The following is a 23,000-nucleotide window of genomic DNA, read 5'->3' on the forward strand; positions in this document are numbered from 1 at the left end:
TGATGCAAATGTATGCATGCTTATGATAATAGAGAGAGAGAAAGAAAGAGAGAGAGGGAGAGAGAGAGAGAGAGAGAGAGAGAGAGAGAGAGAGAGAGACAAGATTATCTCTGCCCTATCCATGCATACATTTATTATTCATAAACGCAACGACCTTACATCGAATGTTATGGCTAATTAGTCATTGCTTGTTCTCTTTTATTTTCAATTTTCTTTTTTCTCTTTTCTTTTTCAAGCAGAGTCCTTTAATTACGTGGAAGAAATAAAAGGAAAAGAAGCTGGAAAATCAAATCAAGAGAAGAGGCTTGCTTTCCTTCCTTCGTTCGTGCTTCCTTTTTTTTCCCCTTAAAAGAGAAAGATTAAAAAAATCTCCCTCTCTCTCTCTCTCTCTCTCTCTTTCTTTCTTTCTCCTTTTCGATATTCACTCTTCGTTTATCTCGTTCTATTTTCGTTGAAAAAAAAAAAGAAAAAAAAAGGAGACGAAAAAGAAGAAGAAAAAAAAAGGAAAAAGAAAAGGAAAGGTAGTAAGAAGCATAAGATATTTTTTTTTAACATCGTAATTGTCAAAACCGTTTGGACGTCAATCCATACTTTCTTTCTTATCTACGACGATAATAATAGATATTGTTCGTCTATTTCGGTCGCTTGCTCGACTAATGACTTGTAAAATAATTTATATCGAAGTGAGCGTTGCCAATGTTTAGAGCACTTTATGTGATACTATTTATTATAAAATAGAAAAAAGAAAGAAAAGAGAGAGAGAGAGAGAGAGAGAGAGAGAGAGAGAAATTAATGCGACCGAGTGTTAGTTACGTTTTCATATTAGACGTCGATCTATACAACGTTTGATAGACCAAACGTATTATTTTATGTATGTATGGGTCGTGAACTCGATTTCATCACTGTTCGTCTCTCTGTCTGCTGAAAGTGATAATGAACTTCGACATTCTAACATAATTTTTTTCTAATTTCTTTAAGGCACATTATCGGCGAAGGATTTATGTATTCTAAATCCCGATAAAAAGATAAAATATATTAGTCAACGAAATTCGATAATAATCTGTGCTTATACAATTCAAAAGTGGAAAGAATAGAGAACGATCGATCACGATCATAAGTTAACGTTAAATTTCTTTTTACACGAAAAAAAATTGATAACGAGTTAATCATGTTAGAAATTTATTTGGAAAAGACAAATAGAGAGAGAGAGAGAGAGAGAGAGAGAGAGAGAGAGAGAGAGAATATTTAATTTTCATCTCGAAATAAGATTGCAAAGACAAAGAAACAATTAAATGAGTAGTAAATGAAAAAGAAAGAGAGAAAACTCGATTTTTACTTACTTCTGTTTTCATTCATTCGTCATTCTAAACATTTGGATATTGGATATTGGATAACTTTCGGTTATCTTTCGATTTGATTGTAGGCGATTATTATTATACGCATACATAGATATTCGAGACGCTCCTATCCGAATACATTAATATTATCTGACGCAACCAATGTTATCGCTAAATATAAAAGCCGACGAAACGAGAGTCGACGTTAGTATAAGGAAAGGGTTGTTCTCGAGAAGACGAAGAAAAGTTTACTTTACTATTAAAGAAAGTTATTTCTTCATGAAGGATTCATATCAATATTATTTTGAAAATTTTACTGTTATTTCCATGTTAATTTATTTTATTAACATCAATTAATATTATTTTCGTATTTCGCAATTGTTTGATTTACATATATATATTTATATATACATATTATATAGATATAGATATATATATATATATTCTTTTCCTTTTTCTTGATCTTTATTGGTTTATAAAAATCAACGAAAGTATTATGTCGTTTACAATGAAACAAAGTAACAGCAGTAGCCTTACGATAGATTATTCGTCGTACAAAACGGAACTATCGAAAAGAAGAAGATCAGTGATAACAAGAGAATTAAGTAAGACGATAATAATTATAAAATATGAAAAATTATAATATTCGTTTAATTTTATTCATTAATAATTAGAAAATATTATTAACGCGTATATATGTGTATAACATGATATATATTATATATATATGTATGTATATTTATATATATATATATTTATTTGTGTGCATAGCAAAAATAGCATATTCAGCACCGAAAAGTCTTGTCTCTCTTGCCGAGGGTATGCCAAACGAGAATACGTTCCCGTTCACTGAAATTTCCGTCAAACTATACGATGGTTCGTCTTTTACTCTGGAGAAAAGCGAATTGAGCAAGGCCCTTCAGTATATACCTACTCAAGGTTACCCTCCTCTACTGCAGGTAATTCTATGAATTTTCTTTAAATTTATTAATAGCGAATGAATAGAGAAATATAAGGGAAAATTATTATATTTTATATGCGAAAATTATAACTCTAACAAATTTGTTTCTTTCGTATAAATTAATTTCGATTGAAAATTCGTTACTATGATATATTTCATACATATATTATTATGTTTATATGAATAATTTAATAATATTCATTTAATATCTTATCATATATAATATCATATATAATATATATATATATATATCAATCGAAATATTTTATTAAGCAACATAAATAATTATATATATTATTTTTACATTACATCTATATTATAGAGAAATTAGAAAAAAAAATAAATAAAAAATAAAAAATAGAGAGAAAAATACGACTTCCTAATATTTATGGAAGCGTATCGAATTATTTCAACCTTTAACTAAAGCATTCATCTCTTAGCAGGAGATTGTCGCTGATGTAATCCACCGACTCGTTACACACAAATTCTTCTTTCTTTGAAATAATACGATTGGCCATAGCGCGTGTCTAACGACGTTCGACGTTAAATTGATTTTAGGCCCTGAGGGAATTCCAAAGGAGGGTGCACGCACCACCCCTCTGGGAAAGTCGCGACATTGTCATCGTCGCCGGTGCTCAGGATGGTCTTAGCAAAACGTTGGAATCCGTGATCGGTACCGGTGATCCGATTTTGGTACACGATCCTTTTTATCCTGGAGTCGAAGTAGTGGTCAGTATCGATATACAAATATTTCATCGTTCTTTTTCATTTTACATATTCTTTTTTTTTTATGTTATGTCTTTCCTTCATTTTTTTCTCTATCTCTCTTCATTTTTTTCTTGACAATAAATTATAGAATATATTTACACGATCCCATCAAATAAAATGTTTTATAAAGAGAGAAAGAGAGAGAGAGTCTGTGTATTATAAAAAAAAAAAAAAACATATAGATAATACTAATAATAAGAATAAAAAAAAATATTAGGATCCAACGTGACGCGTGATTAACGATAAAGCAAACTTTAACACGCTTATATATGACCTATGTATATATACATATACATATATATATAGACACATGTCGTACAACAGATGCTTGTTTATTTTAATGCAACATCGTGCGCGTGCCGTGATAATACATTTTCCATATTCTTATCGGCAATTAATTTATCCATAAACATATACGTTCCCTTGATTTTTCATATTTCACAGAGATTAATCGACGATCAAACATGACGCAATCTCTTTCTTTCTCTCTTCTCTCTCTTCTCTCTCTCTCTCTCTTTCTTTCTTTCTTTCTTTCTTTCTCTTTTTCCTTTTCTTTTTGTCATTATTATTGTCGTAATATATGAAATGTTATAGGAATTATATAATATCATGATTTTGATATTTGTGTAACCAAAGCGATAATACCAAAGCGACAACATTTAACACAAATATACAATAGTATTCGTTAATGTCAACATTTCTTATCTATCTATATGTGTATATATATATATATATATATATATAATCATCTTATTTAATATTTGAATATATTATTCATGGTTTATTCGATAATCAAAAGGTGACGCCTCATCAAGCAGAATTAATATCAATTCCACAAGACGATCTTGGAATAATACCGGAAGCCATGAGAGAAATTTTAAGAGAGCGACTACTTTCGGGAAAAAAAATGCCGAAAATTATGTACGTCAATGCAACGGGTGCTAATCCGACTGGTGTTATTATACCACTTGAAAGAAGGAAAGAAATCTACAGGTTGGCCTGCGAATATGATTTTTTAATTCTCGATGATGATCCTTATTGCTTCTTAAGTTATAGTGACGTGAGTATTTATCGTATATACATATATACATATATATATAATGTACATAAATATATCAATAAAACAAAATATGTTAATTAAAAGAAAGTAATTTTCTTTTATTATTTTATTTAATTTTTTTTTTTTATAAGAATCATCGAATTTTTTAATCGATTACAGGAAAAACCTAAATCATTTTTATCTCTTGATACGGAAGGACGTGTTATCAGATTGGATTCCTTTTCTAAAGTCATTAGCAGCGGTATGAGAATCGGCTTTATAACAGCCCCAGCGCCTCTTTTAGCCAGTATTGAACTTCATTTACAAAGTAGTCACCTGCATGCACCCTCCTTATCTCAGGTTGGTATATATAATTTTTCTACGAATTTCCTTCTAATATCTTAATATGATATAGACGTTATAGAAAATATTTCAATCTAAATATTATTAATTATTGTGACATCGTATGTACGAATTAATACTTTCTTCTTTTTTCTTCTATCTCCTTTCTACATATCTAATCGTTAAATTCATTCATTACTTATAAAAATATGTATTATATATATCTTAGATGTAAAAGATAGACCGAGTTTGAATTATCTTAATACGGTATATTAAAAAGCTTTTCAAACGGAATTGTTAATATCTAGATTTTGATTATATATTCAATTATATATAATATTATTACAAAATAGACAACAATATATATATATATACATAGACATTTAAACATTTTGATAAATGCTTGATAAATAAAAAGCGTACGCCAATATGTAAATATTATTCACTCAGTTCATACGATGACGAAATATTCGTGAAATGTCGAGAATCTTAGCACGCCTTCGTTTAATTATCAATTTTGATGTAAAACATCAAATAGAAAGTAAAAAAGAGGGAGAAAGAGAAAGAAAAAGAGAGAGAGAGAGAGAGAGAGAGATGATGGCGCGTGTCGAGCCTTATCACGAGCGTAAAACGTTATCAATAGGTTATCGTAAAATTCATAATGCAGGAAAAAATGATATTGATAATTTGTATTGGTTACTCTTAGGTGATGCTGTACAATCTTCTCAAGATATGGGGATACGAGGGTTTGATGAATCATATGAATCATATAAAATATTTCTACAAGGAACGCAGAGATATTATAGTGTCTCTGGTTGAAAAACATTTAAACGGTAAATTTGAAGAAAGATTTAATGAATCCTTTTTTGCGTTTTATTTTATTTTTCTTTTTTCAATATAGAAATAAAAAATTGATTTTAATTAATAATACATATTTATATATAATATATATTAATTATAATTATACATATATATATATTATAAATATCGTAATATATTAATTATAATTTTGGATAAGAAAAAAGAGTCGAATTGAAAGAGTTGAATTTTTATAGGATTGGTCGATTTTGTTATACCGAGCAGTGGATTCTTTTTATGGATCAAAGTACGAGGTATCACTGATACGTGGCAAATGATGATGCAGAGAGGTATAGCTGAAGGAGTTATCATGGCACCAGGTGCATCCTTTACAAAGGATCCGACGAAACCTTCTAATGCCATAAGAGCATGTTTTTCGAAAGCATCCTACGAAGAAATGAACCTGGTACGTATTTTTCAATTGTATCTGTTAATGGTAAAGACTTGTTTACGTTCAATCGATCCTTTACCATCGGTTGGTAATCTCTAAGAAAAATTATTTTTTACCATCGGTCGGACAATCTTCAAAAGTATTTAAACTTTACGAATACAACTGAACGATAAATTTGGTTAAAATATTTTCGATAAATTGATAAATAGAGTAAAAAAAAAAAAATAAATAAAATATGTTTTCTGTGTTATACAGGCAATGGAAAGATTGGCATATCTAATAAAAACGGAATTAGCCGAAAATAACTCTTTGCAGAATTTAAATTCATGACAATCAGAATTTTTTACATGATATTCATGAATTTGTCGTCAAGTTATTTCAAGATATCTTGCGACCTACGAATTGATATAAATTCCTTCGTTTATCCTGATAGAATAACAAGGAAAATCATGAACGAAATAGGATCATATATTTTATCGACCGTAGGGGTTTTACGGTCAGTCGGTAAAAAGGGAATTTTCTTGGGATACCGAATCATTCCTTTGCCGATTGAGTTCATCGCGAAGGGATGACGCTCGTAAGGAAACGACATCTGTACGATCGAGGATATTTATGATAAAATAATTTTTAACAATTACCATATCGTCTTGATCCATTGCGAACAAGGATATCCGAGTGTTTTGATAATTTCAACGATTTATAATTTTCGTTGATTATATTTCGAGATTACAATGTATAACGGTTTTTTCTCTTTCTTACATTGTCTTACAACGACACAATAACATATAAACATTTACGATAATCTATTAGTAATTAAGTATTGTATCATTTCACGATTAAGTTCTGTTAATAAATGGAAAATTGCTTTAACATCGATCTACTCAGATTTTTTTATCGTTGTTAAGTTTGTTTAGAAAATAACGAGATAAGAAACAAATTTATGAAAAAAAAATTCTTGCGAGAAAAGGATGGAAGTTAAATCGAGATAGAAAGGAAAAGAGTTACTTTTATGAAGGAGTAGAAACGGTAGGAGATACCACCGTGCACACTCTCACTTAACGCTAAACATCCTAACTACCAATTAATTTGCCGGATTTAATTTAATCTGCTACAATATCAAATAGATGAGAGATCCGTTCGTGCGGTCTTCTGCATGTGTCCCCGATCGAGAAATCCCAAGGGCGAGAAATTCGTTTCGACGATAAAACGAAGAAACAACTTGTTTCACACAGAAAATACTAATCGTTTTCATTATTATTTTAAAACGTTCATCGAATTGAAACGATTAAAGAGTAACGATCGATAAAAAATATTTTCTGAAAATCGTCGATTATCAATTTAATTTCACGCAGTTATACATATCGAAATGGAATTTGATTTGAGAGAGAGAGAGATTGCGTTAGAATGTAGTAAGTTAATTATACAGATTTATATGATTGAATCGCGATTTTTTATATATATATATATATAAAAGATATTTTATAGATAAATCAACATTTTCTTATTATCATTCTAGATAAATCGATATTAAATCATTATTTGTGTGTTTATTATTTATTAATTATTATCATATAAAATTATTATTTATTTCTTCTCTACGCACATACAGACACACATAGACACACCTACATACATGATATATATCTAAGTATAATAGTGATCCTAGAAAAATGTAATAGCATTGCCGATAAGTCTTGTATAGATAGGTATATCGAGTATAGACACACGATGACGGATTTAAGAAAACCGACTTGTATCTTCGTAAGATAGAAGACCAAAAGAGGAAATCCCTAGGCTCGCGCTCGAAGATATAGTGTATATTAAAGGACCTCTTTCTCTCTTTCTCTCTCTTTATCTTTTTCTCTCTCTTGAAGAAGATCCTATGCCACAAGGGTCTACGAGAATATAGGCCGATCATACGAATGGGCACATTTTCGAAGCTGAAGATTTGAAGGGGGAAAAAGAACCGGACCACTTTTCTCCTTCTCTCTCTCTCTCTCTCTCTCTCTCCTTTATCCTTACCCTTAACGACACAATCGAAACTTTCGGTTAAAAGTCACTAATCTCGCAGTTTAGTTTTAACCGAATAATCCGATGTTTATTCGAAGAAAAAAGACACAAGGTAAAAGAGAGAGAGAGAGAGAGAGAGAAAGAGAGAGAGAGTGGAAGAAAAAAAAAAGAAAAAGAAAAAAGATTGGAAGATCGTATCGAGGATTCTCGATATTTTCTTTCTCATCGATTATAACACGATTAATCAAATTAATCGAACGTTATCTTCAATTATTAGAGAGGGAAGGCATACATGGGGAGCAAATGGCGAATGAAGGAAAAGAAAAGAAAAAGGAAAGAAACAAAAAAGAAAAAGAAAAAGAACAAGAAGGGAAAGGAAAGGAAAAGAAAACGTGGCACGTAATCGAATTACAAAAGGTACTTTGGGGGTATTTCGCTTTCTACTTAACCGGGTGCTCTTTCTTTAATTAGAAATTGAAATCTCGTAGGAGGAGAAGGAGAAGGAAATGGAGAAGGAGGTGGAGGAGGAGGAGAGGGAGAAGAAGAAGGAGGAGAAGGAACGTTCTTCTCATCGAGAATCGCGTAAGTAGGTTCTCGCTCGCGTTACAATGACGTTACAATGATATTTTTAAACGAAACCATACAATTTTCTACGCGAAATCCAACGCGAAATCGTTCTGACAAAAAGAAACGACGAAAGCTCAGATAATAAACGAAAGATCAGATAGGATTCTTCGAAGATGTCAAAAGGACGAATTCGTGTATGAACAAAAAGGTCTGGGAGCACGAGAAGCTTGTACAAAGAAGAAGAAAGCAAAAGAAAAAGAAAATGGAAAAGAAAAAGGTAAAGAAAAAGAAAAAGAAAAAGAAATCTGCAGAAAGAGAAGAGTTCAGGTTGGACTGAGGTGTGTAGTAACAGAGGATGGTCGAGATGGGGGGATGGGTGAGGGTGGTATAGGGTGGAAAAAAGCGAAAGCATGAGAGAATCGTTGGGGCTCACCCTCGTATCAGACTGGAACCCTATAGCGGTTCTCTCTCTCTCTCTCTCTCTCTCTCTCTCTCTCTCTCTCTCTCTCTCTCTCTTTCTCTTTTCTCATCCTCCGCTACCTCCGGACCAACGGTACCGGTCTATATAACACGGGAGGCGAGGGAGTTATTCCCCGGGGGTAGGTGAGATCGGAAGGTGAGACGAGGAGGTGGTGAAAGAGGAGTAGAGAAGACAGGAAAGGGGGAGAGAAAGAGAGAGAGAGAGAGAGAGAGAGAGAGAGAGAGAGCGAGGGTTCGAGCGAAACGAAAGAGTACAAGAAGAAGAGAGACAGAGATAAAGGGGCTGTGTGAAAGATAGAGATAGAGATAGAGAGAAATAGAGAGAGAGAGAGAGAGAGAGAGAGAGAGAGAGAGAGAGAGAGAGAGAGAGAGATGGTGAGAGATAGATAGCTAGAGAGAAACAGAGAAAGAGAGAGAGAGAGAGAGAGAGAGAATGAGAGGGAGAGAAAGAGAGATGTTGGCAAGGGTGCGCGCGAGGGGTAGTGCAGTTTCGTGTTGGCATTACTCTTGATTTCCGTGGTGACGTCGCTACCTCGCCGGTCCTCTCTCACCTCCACCTCTTCCTCGTCCTCCACCTCCACCTTCTCTTCCTCTTCCTTCTCCTGCTCCTTCTCTCGCTTCTCCAACCTTCTCCTCCTCCTCCTCCTCCTCCTTCTCTCCCAGTGTCTTGTGTTTTGCCGTTTCTGTGTAGCCGTGCTGCCCTGCTCATCCCTCGCGATACGGAGAAAGAGCACCTACCCGGACTATCCGGGAGAGATAGATCCCTTTTCCTACACCCTACGAACTTACACACTAGGACTATACCATATTACACTCCTACTATTACTACCACTACTCCTACCACTACTACTAGTACTACTAATACTATTATTATTATTATGATTATTATTATTATTACTAATACCAACACACAGGACTATCAAGAGCACAGAAAGCATGCCGAGAACGCTCCGTCAGCCTTACGGGTTGGTCTGTCTGTCTCATGCTTGCTCGCTTGCTTGCTTCCTTACTTGCTTGCTTGTCTGCCTGTCTGCTTGCTTACTCGCTTACTCTCGCCTTGAGTTGAGTTGAGTTCAGTTGAGTTGAGTTCAGTTGAGTTGAATTGAGTCGACTTGACTTCTTGCCTTACCCTACCTCGCCTTACCTTACGTTATCTTACCTTACCTTACCTTACCTTACCTTATACCTTACCTTACCTTACCTTACTTTACCTTCCCTTTCCTTTTCTCTTCCCTTGCTTTGCCATCCCTTACCTTGCCTTCTTATTCGAGCTGGTAAAAAGGGCTGCCGTGCCCATCGCCATTATATCACGATAAAAATTCCTTCCTTACGGTCGGAGAAAAAGGGATCGCTATATCACGTGGATAAGCACGAGCAGACCCAGTAAAGAATAGCCACCGTTCTGTTTGCCCTCGGATCCTTCGTTCGCGTTCCCTTATTACACGTTTCTCCTTTCTCTTTCTTCTTCTTCTTCTTCTTCTTCTTCTTCTTCTATTCCTTTTTTTTCTTTTTTTTTCTTTTTTTCCCCTATTTTTTCTTATTCTTGTTCTTCTTCTCCTCCTTCTTCTTCTACTTCTTTACTTTCTACGTTTTTCTCTTTCTTTTCTTCTTTTTGTTTTCTCCGTTCTTTTTTTCCGTTCTCAAACAAACAATTTCCGTTTGAAATGTTGGATACTCCTTTTCGTTGATCATTGTACTCGTTATTAATTGTACATTAATTAGTAAATCGTTATTAATATTAATTTATCTCATTTTATTTGATCTTACTATTCTCACATCTATGTAATCTATGGTCCATACATACATTCACTCACACACACATACATATATATATATATATCTATGTATTGAAAGACTTTAACTTTTAAACGTAGATGCAATGTATAAATGAAAAATAATGTATCCTTGCGCGAAAGAACGTCCTACTATTTTTCAAGCAACTGCATCCTCGTCTACGAGAGAAGAACGCGACGTTTCACCCTTGTATATTGCCAACTTCGCAGACTTCGTATTTCTCAGGGACGTCTTGCGATACGTCGACCGAATATTTAGCGTACTACTTCTTTCTCTACTTTGGTTGGTTCTCTTTTATTAATTTATCGCGTACTGTCCCATCCCCCATTATTTTTTTTCTTTTTTTTTTCTTGTTTTCTTTTTTGTTTTCATACAGAACGTTTTATTATTTTATTTTAATCGTACATTTAGGTTTTACCCTTTCCTTTTTCTATTTTTCTCCATTAGATTGTTCTTATTGAAAAATAATCGAACGCGATCAGATAAATTCTATAAATACGTATTAATAAAATTTTATTCTGTTAACCCTCCATGCAACATCTCGTAATATTAAAAATTATCACGAACTTCGTGTATACATATTATTCTACGTTTTATTTAACTTTATTAATTATTTCTCTTGACATCTGAAATTTTTAACGTTTACTTTTCCTTCCAACACAAGTTTCGATTACGACAGTTTTTTTAAATTGTATTAAGTACGAATATACAATAACCCAGATACTACAACTTTTAAATAAGATCATTTTCTCATACAAGATAAGAAAATATAATTACACACAAATATATATATATATATATACGTAAAATAATTATTATAAATAATCTTATTAATAATTATAATTTTCATTAATAATTATATGTAATAATTACGCGGTAGCGGGGTTGAAAAAAAAAACTTTCGTTCGTATTATCGTCCATCTTGTTTTTCCTTTGATTTAAATAAATTGAATATAATCGAAATAAACCGAACGCCGTTGGATTTTCTTACGATGTTTCTTGCGAAGATTTCTTGCGAAATTTCGTTAAGGAGTCTATACTAATGTAACTCGTCATAGATAAGATTAATTTTAGAGCAAGTTCGCTGACCGTTCGAATCGTCCGAAGATGAACATCTGTGCTTATATACGGAACGGATAAGAATCGACGAAAGTTAAGCGTCGTTTGTCTGAGATACAAGAGGAAAAATAAGAAAAAAAAAAAAAGAAGAAAAAGAAATAAGAAAAGATAAAAAAGGAGAGAGAAGTAAAAGAGAAAAAAAAGATAAAATAAAAAGAAGTAATAGAAAAGATTATTTTATTACATAATGAGCCAACGTTATCAATATGAAAAACCTATTTTCATTTCCGACCAAAGTTTCGGTCGTCGTAACCAATCAAACGTTCTATTTTTATTCACGAATCTGTTCATGAAGGAATTAGTTAACTCCTTTTAATCTCTCTGCATATGTGTGTGTAGTTCGTCTTTTTTCCGCTCCATTTTTTCATATGATAATAACCCACTACCGTTCGCATTTTATAATAATGATTTCAGAAAGAAAAAGGGATGTACGAATGGATAGACGGACGAACGGATGGATGGATGGATGGATGGACAGAAAGAAGAAAAAAAAAGAGCATACGAAAAAGAAAGAGAGAAAAAAAAGATAAACGAAACAAATATCCACGTTCTAAATGAAAACGATAAAAGTGTCGACATTTCCCCAGGACGGATCCTATTTTTTATTTCCATAGAGATACGATAATGGATCGATTTAAGTTCACCGACCCATTAAATTAATTTCTCCTCAGTGAGAGCTTCCTGCATCGACTGGATTGGATCGGACCACATCGTGTTCGGTTGCCGTCTTAAAAAAAAGAACACCGTGCTTCCCAACATAGAGATAAATAGAAAGAAAGATAGATAGATGGTTGAACCGAGAAAGAAAACAGAGGAAAGAAAGAGAGAGAGAGAGAGAGAGAGAGATTATTTTTTTTAAATCTATTCGCAGAGAAAAACTGAATCGGTTGGCGTTCGATAACACGTCACTGAGATCCTGTTAAACATTCTCATATATCCGATATCAGTGAATAAAGTCTACCATCTCTCTCTCTCTCTCTCTCTCTCTCTCTCTCTCTCTTGTTCCCACCTTCTTTCATTCCATCCCCACCATCGTGAAAAATCTAAACAAACCTACGGCCCCGATCGAAAGCTTCATTTCCAGTTTTCAAATCATCGTAAATACGACAAACATTTAACAAACCCTTCACACGACTAACTTATCTAATAAAAATTATTGAATTTATCACGATCAATGATTTCAAAATTCTTCTCAAAAGTTTCAAGACTTAATATCTTCAATTCTTTCAATACACAGATACGCACGGACATAATAATAGATAGATACAAATTTCGTTATTACCCTTGTCAAACAAATAATCAAGAACATTTTCTCAAACGTTTGAAACTTATATTATCACAACTAACTAACTAAGTACTCGTCGACGTGCGATATTATTACATAAGAGAAAGAAAGAAACGGAAAGAAAATGAAAGACAAAGAGAAAGGCAGACAGAGAGAGAGAGAGAGAGAGAAAGAGAAAAATATAGAAACATGCTTGAACGCGAAACAGTGACATGGTCTCTGAAAGTAGAAAGAGAGAGAAGGGTGAGACAGAGAATGAGGGTGAGGGGTTAGGTGGGGGTGGATTGCGAAGGGGGCCAATATAGAGCCGCGATTGCCCAGTAAATATCGAAGGGAGGTTATAGCCGGCTTCGTGGGCCGTAAACCAAGACATTAAATTTTATAATATTGCGTCCCGTCTCGTACACCCGTCGCCCGCACCCTCTCCTCTCTCTCTCTCTCTCTCTCTCTCTCTCTCTCTCTCTCTCTCGTTCTCTTTCATTCGTTCGTTCGTTCGTTCGTTCGTTCGTTCGTTCGCTCTTCTACCGTTCCGTTTCCCACTCCAGTGTTCTCTTTCGCGGGAGCGCGCGCGCACGCCGCGCTTTTATTGGCTATTTACAGAGGAAATGGCCTCTAAATTAACTGCAGACTGCCGGATTGCTACCTATATCGAACGGTCTCCTATAACATCTCTCTCTTTTTCTTTCTCTCTTTTTTCTCTTTTTTTTTTCCTCATTTTTTTCTTCTCTTTTTCTCCCCTCTCCGTTTCTTTACCCGTCGATCTTTATCTTTGTCTTTATTTTTCTTATCTCTACGGTCTATGCCGTATCTCGTCCTCCTCGTTACTCGTATTAATCTATTAAAATCGAATTGATATCTTTGGAAAAATTTATCGTTCGGTTTGAATTTCACTATTGAAAAATTCGTCAGTTTTCCATGTTTTCGTATCGTTTTCTATGACCCAAATACGTATTTGACATGTACATATATGTATATTTTGTCAGTCGATTATAAATTATTAATGGATATAATTTTGTAGTTGATCGGGAATTTCTTTTCAATTTGTACTGTGGTATGTGTATTTACATGAGACCTCATCAAATATTGGTCGAATAAAATTGGTCGAATATTTAAAAATATGTTGGTATTAATTAAATTTAATTTTATTGATATTAATCAAAAAAAAAAAAAGAAAAAACGAAATAAAAAAGAAAAAAGAACACACGGAAAGTTTGCTCTTAATTAAAAAAAAATATATATATATATATGTATGTACGCGTATTGACATTTGATCAATTTCTAACAAATTATATAACATATAAGACAGATGCAATATCGATCTAATATTTGTACTTATAATAGATATTAAAACAAATATATGAATTGAATTAAAATTATATTGATAAACAATCTGATATTCACCATAGATAATAAAGTGATCCCTGAAAGTGATCTAATATATAAAATTATTATAATGTCATATGAAAATTTGTATTTATATTTATTTAATTAAAAATTACTAAGCCTACAGCATCATGATTAATAATTTTTCACTAAACTATGCAATTATATAAAAATCTACAAATCAAAAACAATTATCCACTGTAATTAAAAATTTTCATCCGTCGAATTAGAATTCTTAGGAAGAAAAAAAAAAAAAAAATAAATAAATATAGAAAATTATTTTCAATAAGATTTCTAACTCGAAAAATCCTATCAAACTTAGAAATACAATTATCAGCGAATTTTCTTTCTTCGTAACAATTATACACTTACAAGATAATAACTATTAATTACAATAGTTAAAAACTTATAGATTATTTAACCATTATAACAAAACTGTAATAGTTAAAAAATTATAATAGTTTCAACTATTAATTATAATAATTAAAATAACGTTTAATCGAAGAGGACTATCGTCTACCCTTGTTTTCTCTTTTTTTTTTCTTTCTTTCTTATATCTATTTTTTTTTTTTATTTTTACATCGAGAATCGAAGACGAGCATCGTTTTTGACAAGCCAGTGCCAAATAAATTTTATATCTCAATTAGTTTTCACGGCACGCGTCGCCACGTGGCATTTCATTCTCCCCCTCTCTTGACCCACGTGAATCCTCCTATATTTCTCTCTCTCTCTCTCTCTCTCTCTCTTCTCTGTATCTATCTATCTATCTCTTTCTTTCTTTCTTTCATTCTTTTCAGAAGATACCCGTGTCGACACGAGGGCGTAATTCAAAGGCAAATATATTAAGTGTTGTTCGTTCTACAACATCTTTCTACGCAACTTTCTCTTATTTATATGGGTATATTTATGTATATGTGCTTATATATCTACACATATATACATACGTAGAAGAATGGTCATCCTTATGGGAGGTCGTTTCGCTGACAGGATCGTAACGCATAGAATGAATCGCAGTTATGAGACTAACGCATGTAAATATTGATAATGATACGAGATAATATATGAGTGTGAATCTTTTTGAAATATATTCTTTAACGTTCGTTTAAATAAATGATATAAATGTTTTAGAAAAATTAATTAGAAAACGCACACACACACACACACACACACACATATAATAAAGAATAAATTCTAATACGGATAAGTATATATAAATTACCAGACGATTAGATGTTTAACGTTCGACATTTAAGACGAGACTGATTCAAAGACATTCTCCTGTTTACATATTGTTTACGTACGTAAGATACAAACGTTAGTACAAGGTTATAAGATAAATCCTCGTATATGTGTATTGTCATTTTATATACATTACCAAATAATAGGTATGTTTTCGTTTTATTCGAAGGAACGTTCAACGTCGTTATTACGCCTCAGCTCTCGACACCGAAAGTACGTACATAAAATTCTTCCACGTATCTTGTAAAGAGTAATTATTATTTAATTTTATATAAGATATTTTAATCTTCATTTTAATTTTATATAGATGATATTAAATATTGTATCGAGAATATTATGAGGAATGGAAGGTTAATATTTTTATGATTTTTCTTTGAGATTATATTCGAGCGATTCGACCAGAAGAAAATTTTTTTAAATTGTATATTTAGTTAATAGATAGGTAGGTAAAATTGTAAAATAGATAGAAAAATTCGTATTATGATAATGAACAAAGAAAAATTTATATATACATACATATATATATATACATATTTTTTTATATATAATATTACTCTTACAAAAAAATATATATATAAAAGTCAGTACACGAAACGTATAAAGGCGATCACTATGGGCATATGCTCGAGAACACGGGTGGTAATATATACATAGTCTCGCCGTGGACACATCGTCGTACAACATATTAACAGCTTAGTCGGTAAGCCTTTTATATTACATTTTTCCCTCTATGGGGTCTCCTAATCCAATAGGGTAGCTAGCGGTCCCGATAATGTAAGGGGGGTTTTGGAACGAATTCGACTCTACTCCAGTGTTTAACATCTAAAATGAACGAGCCGCAAAATCGTCCTTGAGATTTCCTTAATAAGACTTCGAATGTGGTATTAAGATTATTATATACATATATCGACTTTGTCGATTTATTTTTATTATAACAGATCGGATATTTGCGTGGGTGTGAAAGAAAAATTCAATTTTTATTTTATTTTGTTCGATTATATTACGTAATTATTTAATATAAAAATATTATTATATAATATTGAATACGAGATTAAAAAAAGAAAAACAATGTAAAATTATTGAAACTATTTATATATTAATTATTAATATATATATATCAATAATTTTATATTCTTATAAATTAATAATCATAATAATTATATATATATATATAATAAATATAATTATTAAGTAAATATATATAAAATTATTTCACCCATACATGTATATTGTATTTGTTATTAAATTACGAAAATATTCCGTAAACTTATTATCCGATTATTAAAATTACTTAAACAATTATACTTTAACAATTACAATAATTACATTCTTATTTTATCGTTCAAAATTTCATCTGTTGTTTTGTTAGAGAAAAAGAGAAAGAAAGAAAGAAAAAAAAGAGAAAGAAATGTTCCCACGTATTAACGCGTGCCATCCTCGTACAATCATTTCGTGAATCGCCATTTCGACGATATCTAAGCTTCCTCCGACTTGACTTTGCAAACGTTTCACACCCGGAGCTTCCAATTAACTAGAATGACTGACCGAGACGAAGGTAGAAAAATAATAGTCGTAAATAGACAGGACAAGGGTCTGAAAGGTTTTGGACAATAGTTAACCAGCGTCGTTTATATCTGCAGGGTGTGCCCAGAGCTCAGGGCTGTCCTATTGTTTGCCTCGAAACGCACGCAACACGGAATCATCCCTTAACGCGTGACTTACGTCCCGTTAAAACTAACACATAACAACGAGTCATCTATGTACGCGTGTATATGATGATCATAATGAATTATACAAACATATCAATATATATTTTACTAGCGACGAATAATGTAAGTTATTTTTTTTTTTATTTATCTATTTATATTATCATCATTATTATAAATGTTGTTACGGGAATCGTTGATTTCTTCTTTTTTTCAAGTCGATCGATCAGTATAATCAACGATAGAGGCTAGATATTATATTATAATGTAAAAAACGTGTGCGAAATTTCCTTAAACCGTCCTTTTTTTATTTTTACTTAGATTGATACAAATTTATAATAAAACACTATCCTTAATACATACATATATATGTATGTATGTATGTATGTATGTATGTATGTATGTATGTATATGTATATATATATATATAAGTCCCATTGATCGGTAGAACAGTAAATACCGATCTAACTCCTTTTCGATTTACATCAATATTATAACATTTATTAGTATCATTAATTATATTATAAACAATAGATATAACAAAAGATACTATCGAGTCGTACACGATTCTTATAAAAATTTATCTTTCAAGAGATCTTAAAAGAAATTTTCTTTTTACTTATTGATGAAATCATCTATCCATTTATTTACAATATTATCAAAATTATTTATATATATTCTTTTTGGTACTATATCGATGGTCAACGATACGTTACATTGCATTGTCCTGCAAACTGGTGTATAGTAGATCATAAAAATGCAAAGCACTGCACGGCTACGCGCTAGTAGTCACGAGTTTGAAGATACACGTGAGAAAGTGAGAAAGATATAGGAAGTATAGATATAGAAAGAAAAAGAGAAAGAGATAGAGATATAGATAGATAGAGAGAAAGAGAGAGAGAGAGATAGCATGGTTATAAATCTTTAGTCGGGACTTAAGTTTCGAAGTAAATCTTGCCACGTTTTAGCAGTAAGTCCAGAGCTCACTCCAGAAAAAGGGATCAGGAATACGGCGGACTTGGCGGGAACGGCTTGCAAGGCCTCGAAAGCTAACACCGAAGCAGCCTTTCGTCCTCGGGCAAGTCCAGGTGCTAAATCCACTTGTGACGAGTTTAAAATCGACTCCTTCGCTCATACTGATGCCTCTTTTAAATCTAATCCAACGTTGTTCGATGTAAGTAAGTATGTAGATACATCTATGGCTTATCGTTCGAGTTGTTACACATTATTTCTTTTTTCCTTGCTTTTCTTCTCGTGCTTTTTTTGTTATTTTTCCTTTTTTAAATTTCACGCGGTTAAAAGGTACTGTTTAATATTTTTCTTTTCGTTCGATTCCAAATTATTAGGATTATTGTATCAATAACTTTGTATATTTTGATTATGAAGCATCTTGGTGTGTGGTAACAATTGATAAAACGAAAAAAAAAAAAACGAGGGGATTCCGAGAGGTATGACATTCGAAAGAGAGAAAGAGAGAGAAAGAGAGAGAGAGAGAGAGAGGAAGAAAAGTAAAAACAGTTTCGATAGTTTTTCATTTTACATGGGCGATCATGAATCTCACGTTTTTAACGTGAAAAAGAAAAAAAAAGGAAAAAAAAAATAGAAAAAAAAAAAAAAGAATAATCGAGCTGTAACGGGAGGAAAACGTTGCGCTCACGCTGCTCAATGGTTGACTATATGAAAGAATTGTAGATATTTTTATTAGATTTATTTATATCGGCGAAATAAAAATTCTTTAAACGACGACGCGTCGTTTCGTGGGCAAATAACGTTTTCATTCGTTTATTTTGGTTTTTCCTTTTTCTTTTTATTCTGTTTTCTTTCGTTTCTTTTTTGGTTTTTATTTTTTTCGCGACTGGCGACAGGACGGGAGGGTGGGTGGGTGGGTCGGTTGGATAGGGTAGGTGAGGGGAAAGTGGCAAATATTCGATCTTGTGAATTAAATGATTCGATGAAAATCGACTTTATTACGTTTTTGTCTGTCGTTTAGTTATACGCGTAACATTCTATCATCGTTTTATAGTAGGATAGAAAAAACTATTTCTCGATCAATTATCGAATCAATGTAGTAAATAGATCCGATCCAGATTGAGCAAGTCCAAACGATTATTCACGGATCATCGAATTTTCAAGTAGGGACAGTTTATTTCAGCAAAGATGGACGTCGGAAGTTTTCGACACTGAACACCGCGATAGTTACGGAAGAACGGAGAGATACGAAACTTTCTTATCAACTCATAGGGAAAGAGAGAGACAGAGAGAGAGAGAGAGAGAGAGAGAGAACAAAAGGGACAGAGGAAAAGAGGATAGCATGATTTAGATATCGTCTTTCAGTGGTAATCAATTTCCATTAACACAGAGAGGAGTCTGAACGCGAGTAGAAAATAAAAAGAGAAGACTTAACACGCAACGAACGGTGGGACAAAGGGACAAGAGACGAAAAGGAAGTTTTGCTTGAAATACTGTAATGAAGTTTTGCAGATTCTCATCTTTCACGAAGATTTAAGATGAGAGAAAAAGCGAGTTTCTTTTCTTTCCTTTTTTTCACTCACTTTCTCGTTCTCTCTTGTAATGGACTGTCAACAAAACAATCAGTCGGATATCGTCGAGCTCCGAAAAAAACGAAGCTTCGAAAGAAGAGAAAGAAAATCGAGAAACAAGATCGAGAAAAAAATAAGGGGTTAAAAAAGAAGAAGAAAAAAAAACGAAGAGGATAATATTAGAGTGAAAGATAAATTCTTTAAGAGTATTAGAGGAGTAGAGAGGAGGGACTATTGATTCTTTGCATTGACGATAAACAAATACGTCGAGAAGGAGAGAAATAGCTTTGGGTAGGGTGTCCTTCTCTGGGTTGCGTTTTCAGACCAGTGTTAAGTTTCTCGTGGGCCGAGAAAATTGAAAAACTTCTCGGCAAAATTGTCTCGCCACTAGAAACTTGCACTAAACTTAACTTCCTCTTTCCCTTTATTCTCTTCCACCCATCTCTTCTCTCTCTCTCTCTCTCTCTCTCTCTCTCTCTCTCTTTCTCTTTCTCCTTCATTTCCTACCATAGAGAGGATACCAATACATTCTAAAAACTAATTAAACTTTGGACGTACATACATACACAGAGAAACCCCGACCACAAACTCTCCTATCCTTTCCCTTTCCCATACAATCCTACGGGAGCTGGATTAACCGTGAAGAAGAGTTCTGACTTTCAAAGATGTTCTTACAAAGGGAGAGAGAGAGAGAACGAGCAAAAGAAGTTGTAACATAAAAATGATAAATACGATCAACGAAGAATCTATTTCTAACGTTTTGAAAAAAAAAAGTAATAGAATTGGACTCATTGATATTTCACTTGTCAAATGATCAGCATCGTTTCATCGAAACGTCAATTCTCTTCGAAAGGTTTTACATTATCGTGTATGATTTCAATAGATAATACTATATTTCTGTATTTACAAAATGTACGAAAATATACCGATAGGAAAAAGGAAGTTTAGAATCCGAATAAATAGCTTATATATTTCCCTCGCAGTATCGAATGAACCTCTTATAATGAATCTATGACACGTCGTAGCACTACTCACGTATCGTTTCCTGTTTTCGACGATGTTAAATAAAAATTATTTTACACTCGACGTAGAAACATACATCGATTGCAAAATTAAAAAAATCTATTCTTCGTGAAAAAAGAAAACTTCATTATTCTTAACAATTTTTTGGTATTGTACAATGATGGTTTATTGATAATATTTATATCGATGTATCGAGGATCTATATTCGATCTGTGGCAGATATCGACAAGAGTGTTGCCATGGATTTGAATAAAAATTTTCTCATAATCGAACGATCATCTTACAAAGAATCTAGAAGACTTGATAGCGATATTAAATAATAATTATTTCTCATAAAATTGAGGAAACGTCTGTCTTTCATAAAGAAAGAAGAAAGGACAAAAATAAAATCAATAAAAAAAAGTCTAACCTCGTTGTTAAATATTTTATTGCACGATTTATCTCAATATCGATCGAACGAGAATGTCTATTGATAGATTAGGATCTATAAACTATATATATGTATATACATACGTACATACATACATACATACATACATACATATATTTACACACACACACACACACACACATGTATGTATATATGTATGTACATATAGTATGATGAATCCTCGAATCGTCAGTAAAGGCATTCATCTAGGATTTTCGAGACGTATATAGGGATCTATTAGGTAAAAGCGAAACGTCGAGTGGCAAAACATTCGTAGAAATCTAGCATCGGCGATAACCGTTCGTTCGGTAACTCGTTGCCAGGCCGTACTAGGAATGTGAGATATGGTCGGAACTCGATCGACTCGTCGAAATGAAGCACGCTAGAGAGTCGGCAAGTGCTCGGTTGGATATTATAGACCTGTGAACGAGCCGGAGGGGTGGTTGTGCCGCTAAATTGAAGCGCTCGAAGGTAACGTCTAATGAAAGCATACGCGCGTACCTAATATCCAGCCCACTAGAATGTAATAATTTCGGAATGGTACTTCAGAGAGCTGTACTTCTGCAACAAAGGTTAACCACGCGTATAGCTATTCGGAATCGTGTGCTCCCGGGATCGACTCTCGATCGTCGAGAACATACGCAAAACCTGAACAGGTAGAGCGATTTATTAGAAACTCTTTGGTATCGAATCCTACCTCTCTATGTCTATCTCTATTTCTATCTCTATCTATCTATCTATCTATCTATCTATCTATCTATCTATCTGTCTGTCTGTCTCTCTTCTTCTTCCATCCGTCTGTATTCCATTTCTATTTCTCTGCACGTTCGCGTTCTCTCATAAACTTCGACGGTCGAAATCGTAGCGTAGTACTTTTGTTTTGATTCGTCGTTACGTTTCTATCACGTAAAACATTCGTTCCAATTTCACCAGAGAAAAGAAACAACAATAAATTCGATAGATCTCTGATCGTGAAAATTAGTCGCATTAGACGTTTCCTAAAGATCTAGAATATTATATCCTGTATAAGTAATGATTCGATTAATAATTGATTTATAAGTAACGATTCATTATTATATATGATAAGTAATAAGCAAATTCAATGATTTTTTTATTTTTAGGTATCTATCTACATATCTATCTATCTATCTATCTATCTATGTATATTAATTTGTAAAAGAAAAAAAAAAAAAGAAATGTGAAACGTTATGTAAATAAGTAAGTAAATACGTAAGTAAATACGTACGTACATATTCCGTCGGTACCTAACATCGCTTTGTATATACAACGAAACTGCTTTCGCACAATGTGATTAGATTACTTTGGCTATGTTCTTGAAACGAGATATTCCATAGGAATTTTCACTCGTAATACTTTTGCCACGATTTCTTTCTTTTTTCTTTCTTTTCTCCCTTTTTTTTTCTTTATCTTTCTCTCTCTCTCTCTCTCTCTCCCTTTCTCTTTCTCTCTGACTGTATTTTCAAAGTTATTTAAACGTTCCAGAATATCACCACACGTGCGTTTATTTCCACGATCGATTTTTTCCTATCTTTCACGAAACAAATACATACATATCATATATACATACATACATACACACACGTAAATATATATATATACATATAACGTTTGCTATAATATCGAATCGTCCATCTGATATTTTTCAAGATATCAAAAGACTTATTTAGTGCAAGTACAAAACGACGTTTCACGGTAGATCGACTCTTC

The 23,000-nt window shown here is 32.8% G+C and overlaps 1 protein-coding gene across 1 annotated transcript; it reads left to right on the forward strand.

The window, feature by feature from the left end:
- The first annotated feature begins 1,550 nt into the window (after window positions 1-1,550).
- On the forward strand, window positions 1,551-6,572 carry LOC127072943 (kynurenine/alpha-aminoadipate aminotransferase, mitochondrial-like). The gene is made up of 8 exons (XM_051013834.1): window positions 1,551-1,942; window positions 2,109-2,296; window positions 2,857-3,027; window positions 3,866-4,126; window positions 4,286-4,465; window positions 5,154-5,280; window positions 5,503-5,711; window positions 5,952-6,572. Exons 1-8 carry the CDS (start codon window positions 1,834-1,836, stop codon window positions 6,024-6,026), a joined length of 1,320 nt encoding a protein of 439 aa, XP_050869791.1. The 5' UTR covers window positions 1,551-1,833; the 3' UTR covers window positions 6,027-6,572.
- Window positions 6,573-23,000: the final 16,428 nt, after the last annotated feature.

The sequence above is a fragment of the Vespula vulgaris genome, chromosome 2 (genome assembly GCF_905475345.1).
Source record: "Vespula vulgaris chromosome 2, iyVesVulg1.1, whole genome shotgun sequence".
Classification (NCBI taxonomy): domain Eukaryota; kingdom Metazoa; phylum Arthropoda; class Insecta; order Hymenoptera; family Vespidae; genus Vespula; species Vespula vulgaris.

Bases quoted from the DNA above. Each gene is read 5' to 3' on its own strand.
- LOC127072943 (XM_051013834.1), top strand. From the start codon at position 1,834: ATGTCGTTTACAATGAAACAAAGTAACAGCAGTAGCCTTACGATAGAT. The intron at 4,127-4,285 runs GTGAGTATTTAT...AATCGATTACAG, and splicing joins GCTTCTTAAGTTATAGTGAC to GAAAAACCTAAATCATTTTT. The intron at 5,281-5,502 runs GTAAATTTGAAG...GAATTTTTATAG, and splicing joins GGTTGAAAAACATTTAAACG to GATTGGTCGATTTTGTTATA.